Genomic DNA, 20,107 nt, shown 5'->3' with positions numbered 1-20,107 from the left:
GTGTTATTTTAGTGTTCTCTTTATTTTTATATATATATATATATATATATATATATATATATATATATATATATATATATATATATATATATACACACATCAGATTTTTTTGTAGGTCCTTGTGAATTGATAGGCTGCATTCCCATTCATATTTCCTCAGCCCTTAACGGCTGACTTTACGTTGTTCAGATGAAGGACATGCTTTAATTTACAGTAAGCAAATTGCATTTTTGTGCACCGCAATTGCCCAATGTCTTGTCATAATTATATCCTAATAAGGATAACTGGAAAAATGTTATATCACTGTGGTCAGTCCAAGTTCAGTGTGTATGAAGCAATACTTTACATAATCCACATTTCAGAATTTTATGAGTATATAAATCTAGAAACACTGGAACTAGCCATATACTATTGCGAGTGATTCTTATTTGGGAGCAAAGCAAAAAATATAAAACAAGTAACTTTTCACATGGACAAACCATGCTGCAATTAAAGAGGTAGTTAATAAATGTATTGTTTTTGCATGCAGAGTAAATACTGGCTGCTTTTGCACGTATCCCACAAATGCTGGACGGCTTTATTTTTACACAGCAATTTAGACTGAGTTTGGACTCGGTCCTCTCACATGTAAATCTCTCTGCACATTTTATATCTGCCCCTCCTGCAGGGCAAAATGGTTTTACTTGTTGTTTTTGCTGTACTTCCAACTCAGAATCAGTTCCTATATGTCAGACACATATACAGACACCATACGAAACATATATAGTGAGAATGGGGCAGATGTATTATAGCGGCATGGATCGTGCCGCTATAGCACTTCCTGTTTAGCCTTATTACTGATACGAAGCAGCAAGCTACACCGACAAGATGTATGAACATCTTGTCTGGCAAAGCAGGGGGCTGAAAACTACCCCCTCCGGCAATACTCGCCACAGCACACACTGCATCAGCCACAACGTGTGCTGATACCACTTCTCCCCTATAACAGGGGCTCGTACAATGGGGCCATAGTATCTTCCCGAGGAATCCATATACCTTAATCATGGTTCTTATGTAATCATGCTAAAAATCATACTACTCTATGTTTAGCAGAATTAATACAGTTTCTATACTGTGTTTTAGAAGATATACATGTTAACTGTTCAAGAGGCAGGGTTCTGGAGTCGGTATGCCGAACCTTCGACTCTTGATTCCTATCCCCCACTTCTCTCTATAGCCATACGAAGGTTTAAAAAGTGTTCAAATGTGGTGATGTATGGTATTTAGCTTTCTTAGTACTTTATTACTTTTTTTTTTGTATTATTGTTTTGACTGAATAAAAATATATATTTTTAAAAAAGTATTACAATTATTTTAGAAATTGTGTTTTGGGGGTTCTGTCTTCTATTACTGAAATGTAGATACCTTCCAGGAGAATACAGGAGTATAATTTGCCTGTTTCTGCGTTCTAAAGGGCTGTACTAACGGGGAGATTTCCCCAGAGATGTGTGCTGAGCGGTCTAGCACAGACTGCTCAGCAAACATCTCTCCCCACGCTCAGCACAGCGCAGCGCAATGTGCTGAGGCGGTGGTGGGAGCGTGGGAACGACACGGGAAACTGCTCATTTCATCCAGCGGTGAAATGTGCGGCCTGCTAGATTGTGCCTGCACGCAGGCCAATCTAGCAGCGGCGATAGTGACTGACCGCGCATCGCTGTCGCCGGCACCCCTACACACGGAGCGATGTTCTAAGCAATCTAGTCAGATTGCTTAGAAATTAGCTGAACATCGCTCCGTGTGTACCTCCCTTAAGACTTGGTTTTGGATCGATAATTCTGTATGCCAGTTTGCCACCTGATAAGCATTGTTACTTTTTGTCTAATTAAATCTCATTTATTAATGTTCTGTAGAAATCTTCAAGAATTTGACACGTCTGTAAGATGGAGTATTTTACCTGTATTCTAAAGACCACACTTTATCACAGGTTACCATTCTAATAAACAGCCTGTAATGATGTTTTCCCCTGTGTCTTTCCCTGGGCTGTTCTATGCTATAGACCTATGACAAGCTGACGGACTTCCTTACCTCTCCAACAACCACCTTCCTCCGGAGTGTGGTATAACAGATCCACAATGGTTGACATACATTAGATTGACAGGTAAAAAAGGTCGGCAGAAGTGTAAGGTTGATAGGTACAAAAGGTTGACAAGGTCAAAAGGTCATCATGGCAATGGTCGACACAAAAGTGGTTGACAATTTTTGTATCTTTCATGTTCTGTGACCACCTATTCCCAATAGATTTCCATGTGGATATTAAATCAAGCAGATGTTGGTAAAACATGTGAAAAAAAAAAAGTAAAAGTAAAAGTATGTGTAAACCGTAGTCGACCTTTTGAATCCGTCCGCCATAAGCACTGTTGACATAGTGACTGTCCACCAAAACACTGTCAATCTATCATCCAGATTTCATTTCTCCCTACCTTTCATGATATCCCCGATTTATTGTCTCCCCACCCTTTTCTTTAGTTAGCCGACAGGGATCTTGTTTCAGGTCATCTTACAGTGGTACTCTGTATGTTCTTTATTGTTATTGGATAATTACTAAGCTTTGCCATGTTTTTCTGTCTTTGCATACTTAAAGACTTTTCCAGTTATATAGACATTTAGTGTATGGGGAAGATTCTATTAATGTTTAGACAGATCAGGTGATATTATGCTGGATTAACCCTTTCACACCCAAACCAGCCCCTTGTTGTGACAGCTCAGTGGTGTTATTTTCAAGTATAAAAGACACGGTCATGAAATACTTTGTTGTGCACACAAAATAAACTTTTATTATTATCACTGAAAAAGAACAGGTATCCGTAACCACAAAAGTGGCAATGGTTCTAACACAGATTACAATGCTCTATAGCAGAAACAGACACGTTCCGTGAGACAACAAACCCTCCTGAAATCATGAAGAAAAGGATTGGTGTGTTTAGTTGCACTTTGCATGCATGTCATTAGTTAACACACTGCTTTCAAAATGACTTCACGGCAGCACAATTAGTTCTCAGGAATTAACAATTTAACAGTCCCTTCCATAAGAGTCTGTCCACTTTCCGTTGCAATACATGACACACTCATAAACACCACGGATCTCTTTAACGTCTTCACTTCTGCTCTTGCCACCACCTCCTGCCCGGCATGGAGAGGTGCTGTGAAGCTAATGTCCTGGGAAACGAGCACACAGCCCTCCCCCGGCAATTTAGTGCCCAGAACGGCAGATACCAAACCATTAAGGAGTATACCATGGACAATGGGCTTCCCAAATCTTGTGTTCTTGGCAAATGCCTCATCCAGGTGCAGGGGATTTGTATCACCAGTCAGTTCAGAGAAGAGCTTAACATCATTCTGGGTGAAGGTCTTGGTGATCTCAGCACTATCACCAACCTGTAGGTGTACCAGCCGGTACAATGTTAGTTTACTGAACCAATTAGACAATGAAAGAGCGGTACAAAGTGCTGTCCTGCAGGTGACCAAATGACGGAACATCCTTACAAATCGCTAGTCCAGAGCTAGTTCTCTGCTGTTACCAGCTAGCGCCAGCAAGAAAGGGGATGCCTTAATAATGAGAAGAACGGAATGTTAGTCTGTGTAGAACAGTGTTTCCAAACTCGGTCCTAAAGGCACCCTTACAATCCAGATTTTACGGATTTACATGCTTGAGCACAGGTGACTTAGTCATTTTGATTTAACCATCTGTATTTAACAATGGATATCGTTAAAACCTGGACTGTTAGGGTGCTTTAAGGACAGAGTTTGGGAATCACTGCTGTAAAAGAACTTTACCTAGTTAAAACTAAAGTATAAAAATGTTCAAACAGTACAATCCATAGGTAATGAGTAAGGAAGTTGTGCATACCTCTATTTAAACAAATATAAATATACTGTTGTACTGACACAGACAGGCAGCTGTATTAAGCCTGGAGAAGTGATAAAGCAGTGATAAGTGCAAGGTGATAATGCACCAGCAACTCAGCTCCTAACTGTAAATTTAGAGGGGGGGGGGGGGGGGGGGGGGAAACTTTCCATTTCCCAAAGCAGACATTGAACTGCAAACATCAGCCAAGATGGGACAGAATAGGAAATCTAGCACTGTGCAGTACACAGGTATATTGTGTTTTACCTACCTGTAACTATAAATTTGCATTTACAATATACAGATCATGGCAGCCATTTGATTTTAGGATTCTTAACCTTGTTTTCCACATTGGTAGCAGTTTCCTAATGTAAAGAGCAGCCTATCAGATTGATAGTTCAGTGAAGGGGGGGGGGAATTGCATTTCAGCTAGAGAAACCCAGAAATATTTCCTTTCAAGCAAGGTAGAAATAACACAGAGATCAAGGGGTATATGCAATTGCGGTCGAATTCCCGAAAATGTCGAAAAACGGGACATTTTCACCAAAAAAAAAAAAAAAATTCGGCAATGCAATTCAGTACTTTGACAAAAAAACTGACTTTTACAAATTCGACATTTCTGCAATGGTACAAATTCGACAAAAGTACATTCAATTGAAGATTGTAAATTCGACAACAGTGCTTTTAGACAGTAAATTCGTCATTTTCAATCCGCCACACTTTGCTGGCGGAATCTAATAAAAAAAATTTGAAAACATGTTTTTTTTTTATTGGTAATAGCATATCTATTTATATTAGAAGGGATTAGGTACTTGGTTTGTCTATTTTGGAGGCACAAGTATTATTTATATATTTTTGAAAATATTATTGTTGGGGTTTTTTTTTAAATGGAATGTTAAAAATCAGAAGAAAAAAAATTGCGTGGGGACCCCTTCCTAAGCATAACCAGCCTCGGGCTCTTCGAGCCGGTCCTGGTTCTAAAAATCCGGGGGGGAAAATGACAGGGGATCCCCCGTATTTTTAAAACCAGCACTGGGCTCTGCGCCTGGTGCTGGTGCAAAAATACGGGGGACAAAAAGCGTAGGGGTCCCCCGTATTTTTTACACCAGCATCGGGCTCCACTAGCTGGACAGATAATGCCACAGCCGGGGGTCACTTTTATACAGCGCCCTGCGGCCGTGGCATTAAATATCCAACTAGTCACCCCTGGCCGGGGTACCCTGGGGAGTGGGGGCCCCTTCAATCAAGGGGTCCCCCCCCCCCCCAGCCACCCAAGGGCCAGGGGTGAAGCCCGAGGCTGTCCCCCCCCATCCAAGGGCTGCGGATGGGGGGCTGATAGCCTTGAGAAAATTGAAAGAATATTGGTTTTTCCCGTAGTACTACAAGTCCCAGCAAGCCTCCCCCGCAAGCTGGTACTTGGAGAACCACAAGTACCAGCATGCGGGAGAAAAACGGGTCTGCTGGTACCTGTAGTTCTACTGTAAAAAAAAAATACCCAAATAAAAAACAGGACACGTACACCGTGAGAGTAAAACTTTATGTCACACACATACTTACCTATGTTCACACGCCGACCTCTGTCCACTTGTCCAAGTAGAATCCACGGTGTACCTGTGAATAAAATTATACTCACCTCAATCCAGTGTCCGGATCTTTTAAAATAATCCTCGTACTTGGCAAAACAACAAAAAGGTGAGGTGAGTATAATTTTAGTCACAGGTACACCGTGGATTCTACTTGGACAAGTGGACAGAGGTCGGCGTGTGAACATAGGTAAGTATGTGTGTGTCGACATGTGTGAAATAAAGTTTTACTCTCACGGTGTGCGTGTCCTGCTTTTATTTGGGTATTTTTTTCCCCAGTAGAACTACAGGTACCAGCGGGCCCGTTTTTCTCCTGCATGCTGGTACTTGTGGTTCTCCAAGTACCAGCTTGCGGGGGAGGCTTGCTGGGACTTGTAGTACTACTGGAAAAAACAATATTCTTTCAATTTTCTCAAGGCTATCAGCCCCCCTTCCGCAGCCCTTGGATATGGGGGGGGGGGGGGGGGGGGGGGAGCCTCGGGCTTCACCCCTGGCCCTTGGGTGGCTGGGGGGGGGGGCCTTGATTGCAGGGGTCCCCACTCCCCCAGGGTACCCCGGCCAGGGGTGACTAGTTGGATATTTAATGCCACGCCGCAGGGCGCTGTATAAAAGTGACCCCCGGCTGTGGCATTATCTGTCCAGGTAGTGGAGCCCGATGCTGGTGTATAAAATACGGGGGACCCCTACTCTTTTTGTCCCCCGTATTTTTTGCACCAGCACCAGGCGCAGAGCCCGGTGCTGGTTTTAAAAATACGGGGGATCCCCTGTCAGTTTTCCCCCCGGATTTTTAGAACCAGGACCGGCTCAAAGAGCCCGAGGCTGGTTATGCTTTGGAGGGGGGGACCCCATGCAATTTATTTTCCAGTTTTTTAAAAATCGGATCAAAATCCGTCAAATCGGCCATTTTTCGACAGCGGGACTGTCGAATCCGTTTTTTAATGAATATGTTGATCCGGCACCCACTTGCCGGAATTCGACGGTTGAATTGTGTAGAATTAAAAAACGGGCGAAAAATTGTCGCGATTCGCCGGTAATTGCATATACCCCCAAGTCTGTCCAGTGTTCAGCTTTTTCCTGTTTGTGTCCATTGCTAAGGATGAGATGACAGCTCTGACATAAGTGTAAAGCCAGTTTGGTGGCTCATTACCTACCTGTATCACACGAATGCTGCACTCGTGATTCTGGTAGTGTCCCAGCAGGGTCAGAGAGGTCCACAATTTCACAAGACCACTGCAAGGGAAGATTTAAAGCCTCAGTGAAATGACATATTTCTCAGTAACTAATACAGCACAGTACTAATCTTCATCCCTGTTCTCACTAAACCCCCTCTCTCCGCTGTCCCGACATTACCAGTGTCCCGGACTATTTCATTCCAGTTGTTACTTCCTGCCTCACTCTGGCTGCTTCACCTGGTGACCTCGGCCCCACATACAGGAGTCACTGGAGCTGAAGGTCAGGTGACTGTCACTGGCAACCTGCCAGTTTTATTTCTTGATAGCTATATCATTCTATGGACAAAGGGATTTGCTTTGCTGGGTCAGGTTTTGTTCTTCTGTCATTTTGTTTTTATTTTATTTTTTCTCTGCCAGACTCGTGCGTGACAGATGCCGGTACATGCACTAACCCGATCTAAGTGGGAGATAATAAATGCAGACATTAAACAGCCTATACAGATGGGTTCTCATACACTATTGCCATAGCTGCATCAAGCTGCCCTTCTCTTGCCAAGCCCTGTGTGACTCTGTTACGCCAAGCGTCTTACTCATTGGAATGTGCATCTTAGTCGCACAAAATAAACAATCGGATACGACATAACAAGGCTGCACTGATTCATTTATTGAGACACTTGTACATCTGTGTGCGAATGAGTCTGAATCTGTATACATAGTGCTGTGATGCAGAAGCCGCAGTTTTCCACGTCAAGTACCGCTGTGCTTCATCTGCGACTATGGGGGTAATTCAGACTTGATCGTAGATGTGCTAAATTTAGCACATCTACGATCACTTTCACAGACATGTGGGGGGACGCCCCGCATGTCGGGCATTGCCCCACAGCACAGGTACAAAAGCATTGCACCATGGTGATGCTTTTGTACCTGAAGAGTAGCTCCCTACCAGCGCAGCTCCTGCACGCTGGCAGGAAGCTACCCGTCACTCTCCGGGTCGCAGCGGCTGCGTGTGACATCACAAAGCTGCCGCGGCCCGCCACCCGCACGGGCCAGCACATGCGCAGTTCAGACCTTATAGCACGCTGTGCGAAAACGCAAAGCAGCGATCAGGTCTGAATTAGCCCCTTTGTGGTTAAAGTCGCAGCCTGGCGTCTCTGGTACAGACTGGGAGTGTTACGCTGCGACTGCATTGCGAATAAGGTGCATATTTAAAGAAAAAGTCGCTATGCCACACTGTTCTGTGTGGCTCACTCATGCTGGGTGGTTTGCGCTGTATGGCATATTAAGGTTTGGTGTATGAGGACACATCTGTACTTGTCAGTTTCCCAAGCAACACGTACCCATGTAATGCCACTGTAGTGCAACCTTGAAATATAATGGCACTGGCACAATCTACAAGGAACTCAACATAATCATGAAGCTCCAGAGTTTTCCAGTCCTTCGCCCTACTTGGGTCTTATTTGGATCAGTTATAGGTGCCTCCACTTATTTGCTGGTGGCCCATACGCAATATCAGTGACCCTCTAAACGTAGTGACTTGCAGTCACACCACACTCCATTGGGCTGACTGAAGGGATCACCTCCACTGGTTAGGAAAGCATGTTGTGAATTAGAGACACAATTATGAGACTTGGCTATGACACAATTCATCCTCAGGTGACGGTCTTTCTGCAAAGACAACACTTATTTCCATCAGGTACTTCCAAAGGTCTCTGGTAGCTTCCAAGGACAGGGTAGAGCAGTGGCTAGTTAGAAGCAATGTTGGTGAGCAGCACAGGGGCGTTCCACTGCTTGTGCTGTTCTTTGGGGCTGGCTGTTGCCTGACTGGCACTTCTGCCAGTGTGGTAGAACAGCCATATACTGGTCTGCCAACCAGGCAGCTGGTTCTAATGTAGAAGGTTCCCATTCCAATAAATCCATCTTTAAAAGCAAGGGTAGCCCCGAGTCTGTGACTGCCAGCATAGTGGAGATCTTCTGAGTCTAAAAAAGCTAGGAAGGAGTAGAACTTCTGAGTCCGTGAATGTCTGGTTGGGGGAAGATCTCCTGAGTCATGTGTGATCATTAAAATGAAAGAACACCCCTTTTACGAAGAAGAATACTCCTGAGTCTGTGGGTGCCAGGAATGTGGAATTTGGCTGCTTCTAATGTCCTCCATCCCATTCCCTGATAGTTTACAATCACCTGTCGTGTACTGGTTGGCAGGGGGTGCGACTTTATGTTACCCTTTGTGCTGTGAAATCATTACGTCCCACCTACTCCATGACTCCCAAGTAATTAGCAGTGCTGGAGTTTTAGGTAGGTTTTACACCTGTTTGAACTCCTGTAGTGCTGAGGATGAGTGGGACTCATCCTTAGCACTTTTGAAGTATAGGGGTATATTTACTAAGGTATGAGTTTTTAGAAGTGGAGATGTTGCCCATAGCAACCAATCAGATTCCACTTAACATTTGTCTGTCTGCTTCTACAAGATAATAGCTAGAATCTGATTTGTTGCTATGGGCAACATCTCCAGATCTAAAAAAAAACAAAAAAACCTCACACCTTAGTAAATATACCCCATAGGATCAGGGCACATACCACTTATCTTTAGTATATATGCGCACAGCACCGAGATTTCATTTATCAATTTAACTCTTATATGACCATACCACTTTTGGGGTTTGGACGGAGGGGAACCCAGTCACAATGTATACTTAATAACATTCAACATTGACTGTGATAAGTTTCTCAGCTTTTCAGTGGTCAACGAGCTCTTCTCAGCCTATCTTCTGAAGTGTGAGGTTTAAGAGCAGAAATGGGCCCACGCTTATTGCTGGACTGGGATTATAAATTAATTAGCACCCAGCTGGTGGCAGTGTTTCTTCTTGCTTCACCCAGAGCGAAAGAGGCTGGGGAATCAGAGAACCAAAACACTTGGTTTTGGTCAGGGGTCTTATCCCAGTAGCCTTGGCAAAGAGGAGTTTTGGAGAAAAGAGTCTCTGATGAGGCGATTCTCAGCCTTCCTGCTCTGTGAGGGTTGTTGAACGTAACTATTGGGAAATAAAACTACGAGTAGCCTGGGAACTGAGGACCTCACTGCATGCATAGATTGTTATAGCTACCGTTGTGAACAAGCTACATTCACACATTAGTTTGTACCCTGGTTAAAGATTTCAGCTCTGCTTTTTATTACTGGCAAGCTAAAACTTGGAATATTTTTTAATCTAGAACAAGGATGCATCTTGATTAATAGAACTCATTAACAGTGGGTTTTGTTTGACTTTTGGTACCTAACACTACTCTAAAAGGTGATGGCTAAGGTCAGCATGAACTTCACGTGATATGGCTATGCCAACATATTAGCTAATGTAAAACTATCAAAAAACATTTTCCAAAGCTGTGTTACATTAAATGCAGATGTAATTGCTGGAGACCTTAGCTATGATTTTCCTGTTATACTGAATATATCTGCATACCTGCTACAGATTCTCACTATGGCACACAATGTCTTTTCATCAAATTTTAACAGGTCCAACGGGAAAGAGGCTCCCACCTAGAAATGAATATGGAGAAAGTAGACAGATTCCTACAATTATCTAGGAGTTCAACACTCACAACTTGTTATGAACAACGTCAACCTCAGTTAGGGTGAGGGCTACACAGGTGACTGTGTAGTGGTTATGAAGATGTGACAAAGTGTACAGCAACAACGTGCTATTGAGACAAAGGGGTAAATGTATGAAGCAGTGATAAGAGTGGAGAAGTGAGCCAGTGGAGAAGTTGTCCATGGCAACCAATCAGCTGCTCTGTATTATTTTAGATTATGCAAATTAGAAATGTTACTTCAATGCTGATTGGTTGCCATGGGCAACTTCTCTACTGGCTCACTTCTCCATTCTTATCACTGCTTCATACATTTACCTAACAGTTTTGATAATGAGGGAGGTTTTTTCCGTATGCATATCAAACAAGACGGCTGTTATGTAGTAGGGCTTCCAGGGCAGGATGTATGCAACAGTGAAGAGTAGAAAAGTGTGCAGTGGAGAAGTTGCCCATGGCAACCAACCAGCTACTACCTATAAATTTATAGAATGCACTTGATAAATGTTACTTCAAATGCTGATTGGTTGCCATGGACAACTTCTCCACTGGCTCACTTCTCCACTCTTTTCACTGCTTCATACATCTCCTTCTCACTGTCTAAAGATGCTCATACATAGGCAGGTCCAGCTACTCTAGCTGAGCACTGTGGGCCTCATTCAGATGCGGTCGCAATGCTGCTATTGTAAGCAAATCAGCCGATGTTTTCTTACTGTACAGGTGTCTGAGCTACAGTGCGCATGTGCAGCGAGTCGCACCAAGGAATTAGTGGCGAAGTGAGTGACAGGAAGACAGCGTCTGGGGGTGGTAGCGGGGAGTGGTCAGATAAACACAGGCATATCATGGCCATTCAGACAACATTTTCTGGGTATGTATAAATGGGTGTGGATCATTAGATCGACAGTGTCTAGGTCGACAATGTTTAGGTCGACAGGGTTTTAAGGTCGACATGTCAAAAGGTCGACATGAGTTTTTCATGGGTTTTTTGGTGTCGTTTTCTCCGTACAGTGACTGGGAAGCCTAATTAGTGTACCATGTCCGCTCGCCATGCTTCAGGCAAGGTGCCTCGCTGCGCTCGGCACAGGTTACTATTCCCAATCGAAGTCCGCGTGGATCGTTAAGTATGAAAAAGTTCAAAAAAGAATTTAAAAAATAAAATATGTCGACCTTTTGACCTAGAACATGTCAACCTAGAAACCCTATCGACCTTCAAACCCTGTCGACCTAGTGACTGTCGACCTATAGTGGTCGACCTAGACACTGTCGATCTTCAGACCGGATCCCGTATAAATTAGCAGCTGCGCTCTTACTTGCTATATAAACAATAGTAATATATACTGATGAGTGTTATTAGTAACGCATTCATATAAGTTAACGTGAGCATTAAGATGGTGGTATTTTAATACTGAATACCTTGTATTACACTACGGTTGGCCCCACACACTGTTATACTGTATTGTGCATGACGTCCAAAGGAGTGATGCACGGTAAATCCATCTAATCCTAGGGACCACTCAGCACAAGTGACGCACAGCCAAATCTGCCCACAGTTATGGTGACAATTATCAGAGACACTGTGGCTTTGGGTTCCGCCCATGTGGCAAGTTAAACGATTGCTGAAAATCATTAACGGATAGTTAAAGTTTGCATATACCTCTCCGTGCAATTCCTTTAAAGCTGAAATGACCAATAACTTGAACTGAGCCGCAGACAGCTTGACGCCCTGCTCCTGAAATACTCTGCAGACCAAACACAAGTATATCAGCAACTATCCAGCACTATTATAATCACTGTAACTAAGCTCTGCAACTTACAACTGAATCTTCAGATAGTGATACTCAGAGGTGTTCTTCAGTACAATCCTTTCATAGGAGATTGGTTCTGATACCTTGGAGGGCTCTTTCATGTTTACACAATAATCTCACTGCTGTGAATAGACAGGGAATACATTAAGAAAAACAAAAAACATCTCTAAACTTGTTAGAAGGGTCACATGGATGTTACAACTGATTGTTTACAATTTTAAATCCACCAGCATTGGACAGCAAGCTAAGGCTAAAACTCTGCACACCTTTCATATGGAGTGTATATGGAAAGGTTTCCATACATTACACAACTAGAAAGATATTTTAGGCAGTAATGATCGTAACGTCACACATTTTTTCAACACCGTCACAAGCCTCAAATATGGATTATAATATTTTAATACAATGCTGTCCATAATGTTTAACATTCATGATTAATCTAAAAGTATAATTATTATTGTGAATTACTTTCATACCTTTTTCCTTAATACCTCTCACCTATGTAAGACTCCTTAACAAATAGCTTATGATTCTTACCTGCACCCCTTTTCCACTGTAGCACGGGTCGCAGCCGTGTCGCCTGACACGGCTGCGACCCGTGCTACAGCCCCCTTTCACACAGCGCAGACCAACCCGGCATATTGCCGGGTTGGTGTTGCTGCTAGTGACGCGGCAGGGGCGGCGCTGGGAGATCACATGATCTCCCAGCGCCGCCCTCCCATACACTGTGAACGGGAGCCGTTCAAGCTACCCGGGTAGGATTCCCGGAATTTGCGGGGGGACCCTTTTCCACTCGGGAAAAAACACAGGTCAATGCGTGGCCCCGCGCATTTACCCGTGTTTTAAAAGCTAGTGGAAAAGGGGTATTATTAACACTCACTAACACTTTAATCTCTCACTATTGTGGTGCCTTGGGGCGTCTGGCATGTGCTGATTTGGTGGGGTCCCGCACAGAGTCGGCCCTAGACATAGGTAAACTAGGCAAATGCCTAGGGTATTTTGTATACCTAGGGGGCACAAATCGCTTCTGCTGATTAAAATGATATGCGGCATGCCCATATTGTGTGTGACTGTGGCTGTATCTGCATACGAAGTGCTACGTTACAGTGTATTCCTGGAAATCACTGTAATGTAGCATTTCATATGCAGATACAGCCACAGTCGCACACAGAATATAGGCATGCCGCATATCATTTTAATAAGCAGAAGCTGTATGTGCCTCCTAGGTATACCAAATACCCTAGGAATTTGCCTAGTTTGCCTATGCCTAGGGCCGGCTCTGCGCGGGACCTCATCAAATCACCACAGGCCAGACGCCCCAAGGCACCACACTAGTGAGAGATTAAAGTTTTAGTGAGTGTTAATAAGTAAGAACCATAAGCCATTTGTTAAGGAGTCTTACATAGGTGAGAGGTATTAAGGAATGTGGTGCACCCTAACCACATAGCGATGCAAATAAGACGCATTTTCATATAAAAAAAAGGCGCCAGACACCAGCAGAGCTGCCAGCTGACTCACGCCAGGCATCTCCTGCTGCATGGCGTATTGAGGCAAGATGTATGAGGACGCATCTGTATCCAAGCAGTGGTCACAGTGTTAGCAGCCATGCGAGTGCTGTGTGCAGGTGGGTTGATTGTGCAGCAGTGTTCGGCATATGTGTATGGGGCATTATGTGTGTCATGTGTATAAATGCATTAATAATGTGCGGCAAGTGTGTAAGGGACAGTATGTGTGTCATTATGCATTTAAGTGCATTAATAATGTGCGGCATATGTGAAAGGGACATGGGGGTCGATTCTATTCGGCAACTAATGAATAGCGCCGGGAATTAGCTCCCGACGCTATTCAATTCAGCAACTAGTTACGTCGGCGATGGCCCGTTCTCGCCGACAAAATAGGTAGTTTTGTCGGGAGAACGGGCATTCTCCGACTTAACTCCCCGGCGCGAGGCTGATTCCCGACAGAATCAGCCTCGCGCCGGCCGCGAGGCAGCACTTTTGTAGGGTTTCTCTTCTCATCCCCCGGGGATGAGAGAAGAATTCCCGACAATTGCAAGTAATTAGTTGCTGAATTGAATAGCGTCGGGAGCTAATTCCCGGCGCTATTCATTAGTTGCCGAATAGAATCGACCCCATGATGTGTATAAGGGCATTAATAATGTGTTTCATGTATAAGTGGCATTACTGTGTGGTATTATGTGTATAAAGGCATTACTAATGTGTGGCATTATGTGTATAAGGTGCTCTACTGTGTGGCGTAACGTATAGAAAGGGCACTACTATGTGGTCTAATGTGAACTGAATAAGGAGAAATGCAGTGTGATGTAATGTGAATAAGGAGTACTGCTGTGAGGAGTAACGTACAGTATAGAAGGTAAAGTGGTACTACTGTGTGATGTAAAGTGAATAAGGGACACTAGCACATGATAAAATGTGAATAAAGTTGTACTACTGTGTGGCGTAATTTGAGTTGGGGGTACTATTGTGTGGCCATGTGCCTTTAAAATATCGGAGGTAGGAACACCAAAATGAGGGCTGCTATGGGTGAGGGGTGATGGTGCTGTTAAAGGGGCGCAGGGTCAGAAGAACTAGCGGTGGTGCTAGGGGGCACCAGCCAAAATCTTGCCTAGGGCATCATATTGGTTAGGGCCTGCTCTGGTCTGGCGCCCTGGAATTGAATCTTAGTATTAGGGACCCACCAGATTAGGTCACCTGAACGTTGGTTGGTGGGCCCATATTTTTTGGCCAAAAATTATCGATTTTATCCTTTGCGAGATTGCAAAGTTTATTAGAATTATTCTGATTAGCAGTGCTTGGTACTATATGCATTTTTTTTATTTCTGTGTGGAACTACAAATCTCAGTATGATAGCATCTCTCATTATGTTTGGAAGTAGGGTGTGCAGTCCAACCCCCACCCTTTAATATATTATACTGAATGAGCAAATGGGGTTATGGCTCCTGAAAACAATAGATAATGAACGCTAACTTTTTCTCCGTTGGCCAATGTTTAAAGATCTCCACATGTTCAGACCTGGGGAGGCGATGTCGCTCGCAGTGCCCCAAACGTTGCAGACCAATTGACAACTGGCATTTGGTAGTGGCATCAGTGAGTGCTCCTGCAGCTGTTACATATTTAGCACAGCTGCTGCATACAAAGACGTAGTGGATGTGCTATAGCGTCCACCTCTGAACGAAAGGGAGCACTTCAGTGGTCCTCAAACATTTTCAGAGGAGGCCCAGAGGAAGTTTGCTAGTTGCACCTAAGATTAATTGAATAACAATTTACGCTAAGGTTGGGTGCAGTTTTTTTAAACAATGAAAGCTAGAAAAATGGTGACAGCTGTGAATTGTATAAAAAAAAATTGTTACAAAATGTGGTCGTTCTGCAATAAAGATGATAGCAATCCACTCTAGATGGCATGTCTGCTTATCCCAACACTCATTGTAATGTCTCTTCAACGTACCACGAGTATGCTGTGAATGCAATTTCCAGACTGCCACACCCATAAATTACACAGATGCAGCATAAATAAATCTCTAATAGTACCCATGCATAACTTAAGGCTCCATCATTTTGGCTGAAGACAGTGCCGTAACTAGGTATGTGCCGGCGGTGCCTGGCACACAGCGCATGTGCACTGAGGGCGCAGGACCGCCGGCAACACCTGTGGGCTCCCGCTGCTTCGTGCTCGTCTGCAGAAGCACTGTAGCTGCAGCGGCAGAGCAGGACACTGGGTGTGATTGCCGTATGTCCGGTCCTGTGAAGCTAACTTCAGCCTCGTGGTCCTGTGCCTCCTTGTCTCCCAGGCCGTCTGTCTGTGCTGAAAGGAGGCGTGGCCACGGGTCCGTGATTAGGCCACGCCCCCAACTTTGCTGTTTGGTCTGTCTGACTCTGCATCCGTCTCTGCTACAGCGCCTCTTCTTGAGGTAAAGTTGGCACGAGGGGGAGGGAGGGGGGGGGGGGGAGTTCTGTGTGTGTGGTGTGACTTTAGGTGACAGGGTGTGTGTGTGTGTGTGTGCGTGTGTGTAGGGACTGTCTGCCGTAATGTGTAAAACAGGGGACGCTGTCTGCCGTAATGTGTAAAACAGGGGACGCTGTCTGCCGTAATGTGTAATATGGGGACGCTGTCTGCGGCAATGTGTAATATGGGGACGCCGTCTGCCGCAATGTGTAAAACAGGGGACGCCGTCTGCCGCAATGTGTAAAACAGGGGACGCCGTCTGCCATAATGTGTAAAACAGGGGACGCCGTCTGCCGCAATGTGTAAAACAGGGGACGCCGTCTGCCGTAATGTGTAAAACAGGGGACGCCGTCTGCCGTAATGTGTAAAACAGGGGACGCCGTCTGCCGTAATGTGTAAAACAGGGGACGCCGTCTGCCGTAATGTGTAAAACAGGGGACGCCGTCTGCCGTAATGTGTAAAACAGGGGACGCCGTCTGCCGTAATGTGTAAAACAGGGGACGCCGTCTGCCGTAATGTGTAAAACAGGGGACGCCGTCTGCCGTAATGTGTAAAACAGGGGACGCTGTCTGCCGTAATGTGTAAAACAGGGGACGCCGTCTGCCGTAATGTGTAAAACAGGGGACGCTGTCTGCCGTAATGTGTAAAACAGGGGACGCTGTCTGCCGTAATGTGTAAAACAGGGGACGCCGTCTGCCGTAATGTGTAAAACAGGGGACGCTGTCTGCCGTAATGTGTAAAACAGGGGACTCTGTCTGCCGTAATGTGTAAAAAGGGGGACGCTGTCTGCCGTAATGTGTAAAAAGGGGGACGCTGTCTGCCGTAATGTGTAATATGGAGACGCTGTTTGCCGTAATGTGTAATATGGGGACGCAATCTGCCGTAATGTGTAATAAGGGGACGCTGTCTGCCGTAATGTGTAAAAAGAGGAGGCAGTCTGCCGTAATGTGTAATATGGGGACGCAGTCTGCCGTAATATGTAAAAAGGGGACGCTGTCTGCCGTAATGTGTTAAAAGGTTAATCTGTCTGCCATAATATGTAAAAGGGGCTCTACCTGGTGTAGTGGCGCTACTGTGTGGCGTAATTTGAATAATAGAGACTACTGTGCACAGTAATATGAATTGGTATTATTTTGTGGCCACACCCCTTCCCCATGAAGCCGCGTGCCTACGGCGCGCACTGCCCCTGTTTTGCATAGAGGGGGGGGGGGGGGGGCGCCGAGGCTGTTTCTTGCACACAGCGCTAAAATGTCTAGTTACGGCACTGGCTGAAGATAACGAGGACGCTGACATCACATCCCCTCCTTTTGGGTTTCAATGCAACAGAACTGTTCAATTAGAACTTGCGTAGCCACCTCACCCCTTTAACAAACGACATATATGAATTACACAGGTTCTGTGGCTGACTTCAAGTCTCCATTTCACCTGGTTTTAACCAGCCACAGAACCTGTGTAATTAGGAATGAACAGGCAACCCTGGTTCCTACTGTCTCTACCAGTGCTTAAAGTGGTCCTAGAGAGGTGGTGGAACTCACCCCTTTCCCCCCCAGCGCCCAAGTAATAAAGGTATTGCGCTCGCGAAAAAGGGCGCGGTCTCAAAAAGAAAGGGGCGTGGTCACACAATAGTAATAATGCCCACAGTAGAAGCACCCCTAATACACATAATGCCCACGGTAGTAGCACCCCGTAATACACAATGGCCACAGCAGTAGCGCCCTTATACAATGCCCACAGTAGTAGTACTCCTTATGCAATGTCCACTGTACTGGTAGTGCCCCTTATATAGAGCCCATAGTAGTGGTGCCCATTATGCAATGCCCCCAGTAGTAGTGCCCCTTATGTCCCCAGGAGTGATGCCCCTTATGAAGTGCCTCCTTTACAAAGCCTCATTAGTAATACCCTTAATGGTAATGCCCCTGTGTAGTATTGCCCCCAGTAGTAATGTCATCTGTAGTAATGCCCCCTGTAGTTTAGCCCCCAGTGGTAATGCCCCTGCAGTTATGACCCCAGTAGTTTACCGCCCCAGTGGTAATGCCCCCAGTAGTTTAGCCCTCATGTAGTTTGCCCTATGTAGTTTATCACACCCCCCCCCTCTGTAGTTTAGCCCCCAGTGGTAATGCCCCCAGTAGTTTGGCCCCTGCAGTTATGACCCCAGTAGTTTAGCCCCCCTGTAGTAATGTCCCTGTAGTTTAGCCCCCAGTAGTAATACCCCTGTAGTTATACCCCCAGTAGATTAGCCCCCTTGTAATGCTCCCAGTAGTAATGCCCCCCCCTGTAGTTAGCCCGTCTAGTTTGCCCCCAGTAACTTGCCCCCTCGTAGTTTGCTCCCTTGTAGTTTAGCCCCCAGTAGTAATGCCCCTGTAGTTATACCCCCAGTTGATTAGCCCCCTTGTAGTAATGCTCCCCTGTAGTTAGCACGTCTAGTTTGCACCCAGTAACTTGCCCCCTCATAGTTTGCCCCCAGTAGTTTGCTCCCTTGTAGTTTAGCCCCCAGTAGTTTGCTCCCTTGTAGTTTAGCCCCCTTGTAGTAATGCCCCCCTGTAGTGGTTATGCCCCCCTCATAGTTTGCCCCCTTGTAGTTTAGCCCCCAGTAGTAATGTCCCTGTAGTTATACCCCCAGTAGATTAGCCCCCCTGTAGTTATGCCCGTCTAGTTTGCCCCCAGTAGTAATGGCCCTGTAGTTAAACCCCCAGTAGATTAGCCCCCTTGTTGTAATGCTCCCAGTAGTAATTCCCCCTGTAGTTAGCCCGTCTAGTTTGCTCCCAGTAACTTGCCCCCTTGTAGTTTAGCCCCTAGTAATGCCCCTGTTGTTATACCCCCAGTAGATTAGCCCCTTGTAGTAATTCTCCCTGTAGTAATGTCCCCCTGTAGTTAGCCCGTCTAGTTTGCACCAAGTAACTTGCCCCCTTGTAGTTAGCCCCTGTCTAGTTTGCCCCCTTGTAGTTAGCCCCTGTCTAGTTTGCCCCACTGTAGTTTGCTCCCAGCGCCTCTTACATTGAATCTTATTTACAAAAAAAAACGCCATACTTACCAAGCCGCGCTCCCACGACCAACCGCAGCAGTCCTCCAGGCTTCTGCTATAGAGTCGTCTCTCTCATAGGGTTGTGTCTATGTTGCCTTCGTGCTAAGGACCAGCACGCACTGACAGGGACGGAAGCCGGAGCGCTTCCGCTGTGAAGAGCAAAAGAGCCTAGTTCCCCTTCCGTAGATGTAATCTGATGACGTCACATGCCATGTGACCAGAGCATGTGTCCAGAGCATGTGACTTTTACACTACTGCGTTTTTTGGCGCGCACTTCAAAATGAGTTACCTGTTACGACAGGTAACAAATTATATTCTATAGAGCTGTGGAGCAGAGCAAATTAGGCACATGGAGGGAGCAGGCTGCAAGGGGTGGACGACGAGGAGCCCTTGGAGATCGGGCTGTAGCGGGCGGGGGCACGGAGCACATGGGGAGCAGCCTGCAGGGGGTGCATGGAGCACATGGGGGGAGGGGGGGTACGGACTACGGAGCACATGTGGAGCAGGCTGTATGGGGGGGACGAGGAGTAGGCTGCAGAGGGGCAGGGAGCAGGCTGTAGGGTGGGCACACAGCACCTGGGGAGCAGTCTGCAGGGGGGGTGCGGAGCACTTGGGGAGCATGGGAGGGGGAGCAGGCTGGAGGGGGGCACTGATTACTAGGGGAGCAGGCTACTGGGGGGCACGAAGCACTTGGGTAGCAGGGGAGGGAGCACTTGGGGAGTGGGGCACTGAGCACTTGGGGTGGGGGGCACGGAGCACTTTGGGAGCAGGCTGCAGGGGGAGCACGGAGCTCATGGGGAACAGGCTGCAGGGGGAGCACGGAGCTCATGGGGAGCAGGGGGTCACGGGGAGCAGGCTGCAGGTGGTCAAGGAGCACTTGGGGAGCAGGGGAAGGTAGCACAGAGCACTTGGGGAGCAGGCTGCAGGGGGAACACGGAGCTCATGGGGAGCAGGCTGCAGGGGGAGCACGGAGCTCATGGGGAGCAGGCTGCAGGGTGAGCACGGAGCTCATGGGGAGCAGGCTGCAGGGGGTCACGGAGCACTTGGGGAGCAGGCTGCAGGGGGTCACGGAGCACTTGGGGAGCAGGCTGCAGGGGGTCACA

At 46.1% G+C, this 20,107-nt stretch overlaps 2 protein-coding genes across 2 annotated transcripts; both read right to left on the bottom strand.

Moving 5' to 3' along the window:
- Positions 1–2,786: 2,786 nt before the first annotated feature.
- Positions 2,787–3,516, bottom strand: HTD2 (hydroxyacyl-thioester dehydratase type 2). Its single transcript, XM_063940872.1, has one exon. The coding sequence runs from the start codon at positions 3,514–3,516 to the stop codon at positions 3,028–3,030; it is 489 nt and encodes a 162-aa protein (XP_063796942.1). The 3' UTR covers positions 2,787–3,027.
- On the bottom strand, positions 3,497–19,210 carry RPP14 (ribonuclease P/MRP subunit p14). Its single transcript, XM_063940873.1, has 6 exons — positions 19,014–19,210; positions 12,029–12,141; positions 11,869–11,953; positions 10,091–10,167; positions 6,618–6,696; positions 3,497–3,585 (listed from the first exon to the last, which is right to left on the bottom strand). Exons 2-6 carry the CDS (start codon positions 12,118–12,120, stop codon positions 3,529–3,531), a joined length of 390 nt encoding a protein of 129 aa, XP_063796943.1. The 5' UTR covers positions 12,121–12,141; positions 19,014–19,210; the 3' UTR covers positions 3,497–3,528.
- Between the last annotated feature and the right edge of the window lie 897 nt (positions 19,211–20,107).

The sequence above is a fragment of the Pseudophryne corroboree genome, chromosome 9 (genome assembly GCF_028390025.1).
Source record: "Pseudophryne corroboree isolate aPseCor3 chromosome 9, aPseCor3.hap2, whole genome shotgun sequence".
NCBI lineage: Eukaryota > Metazoa > Chordata > Amphibia > Anura > Myobatrachidae > Pseudophryne > Pseudophryne corroboree.
This window is presented reverse-complemented; position numbering and strand designations above follow the sequence as displayed.

What these genes read in the sequence shown, in the direction of transcription:
- HTD2 (XM_063940872.1), bottom strand. Translation starts at nt 3,516, where the DNA reads ATGTTCCGTCATTTGGTCACCTGCAGGACAGCACTTTGTACCGCTCTT.
- RPP14 (XM_063940873.1), bottom strand. Translation starts at nt 12,120, where the DNA reads ATGAAAGAGCCCTCCAAGGTATCAGAACCAATCTCCTATGAAAGGATT. An exon ending in TAAAGGAATTGCACGGAGAG is followed by an intron (nt 10,168 to 11,868) that starts GTATATGCAAAC and finishes ATTCATTTCTAG; the next exon opens with GTGGGAGCCTCTTTCCCGTT. An exon ending in ATAGTGAGAATCTGTAGCAG is followed by an intron (nt 6,697 to 10,090) that starts GTATGCAGATAT and finishes CTTCCCTTGCAG; the next exon opens with TGGTCTTGTGAAATTGTGGA.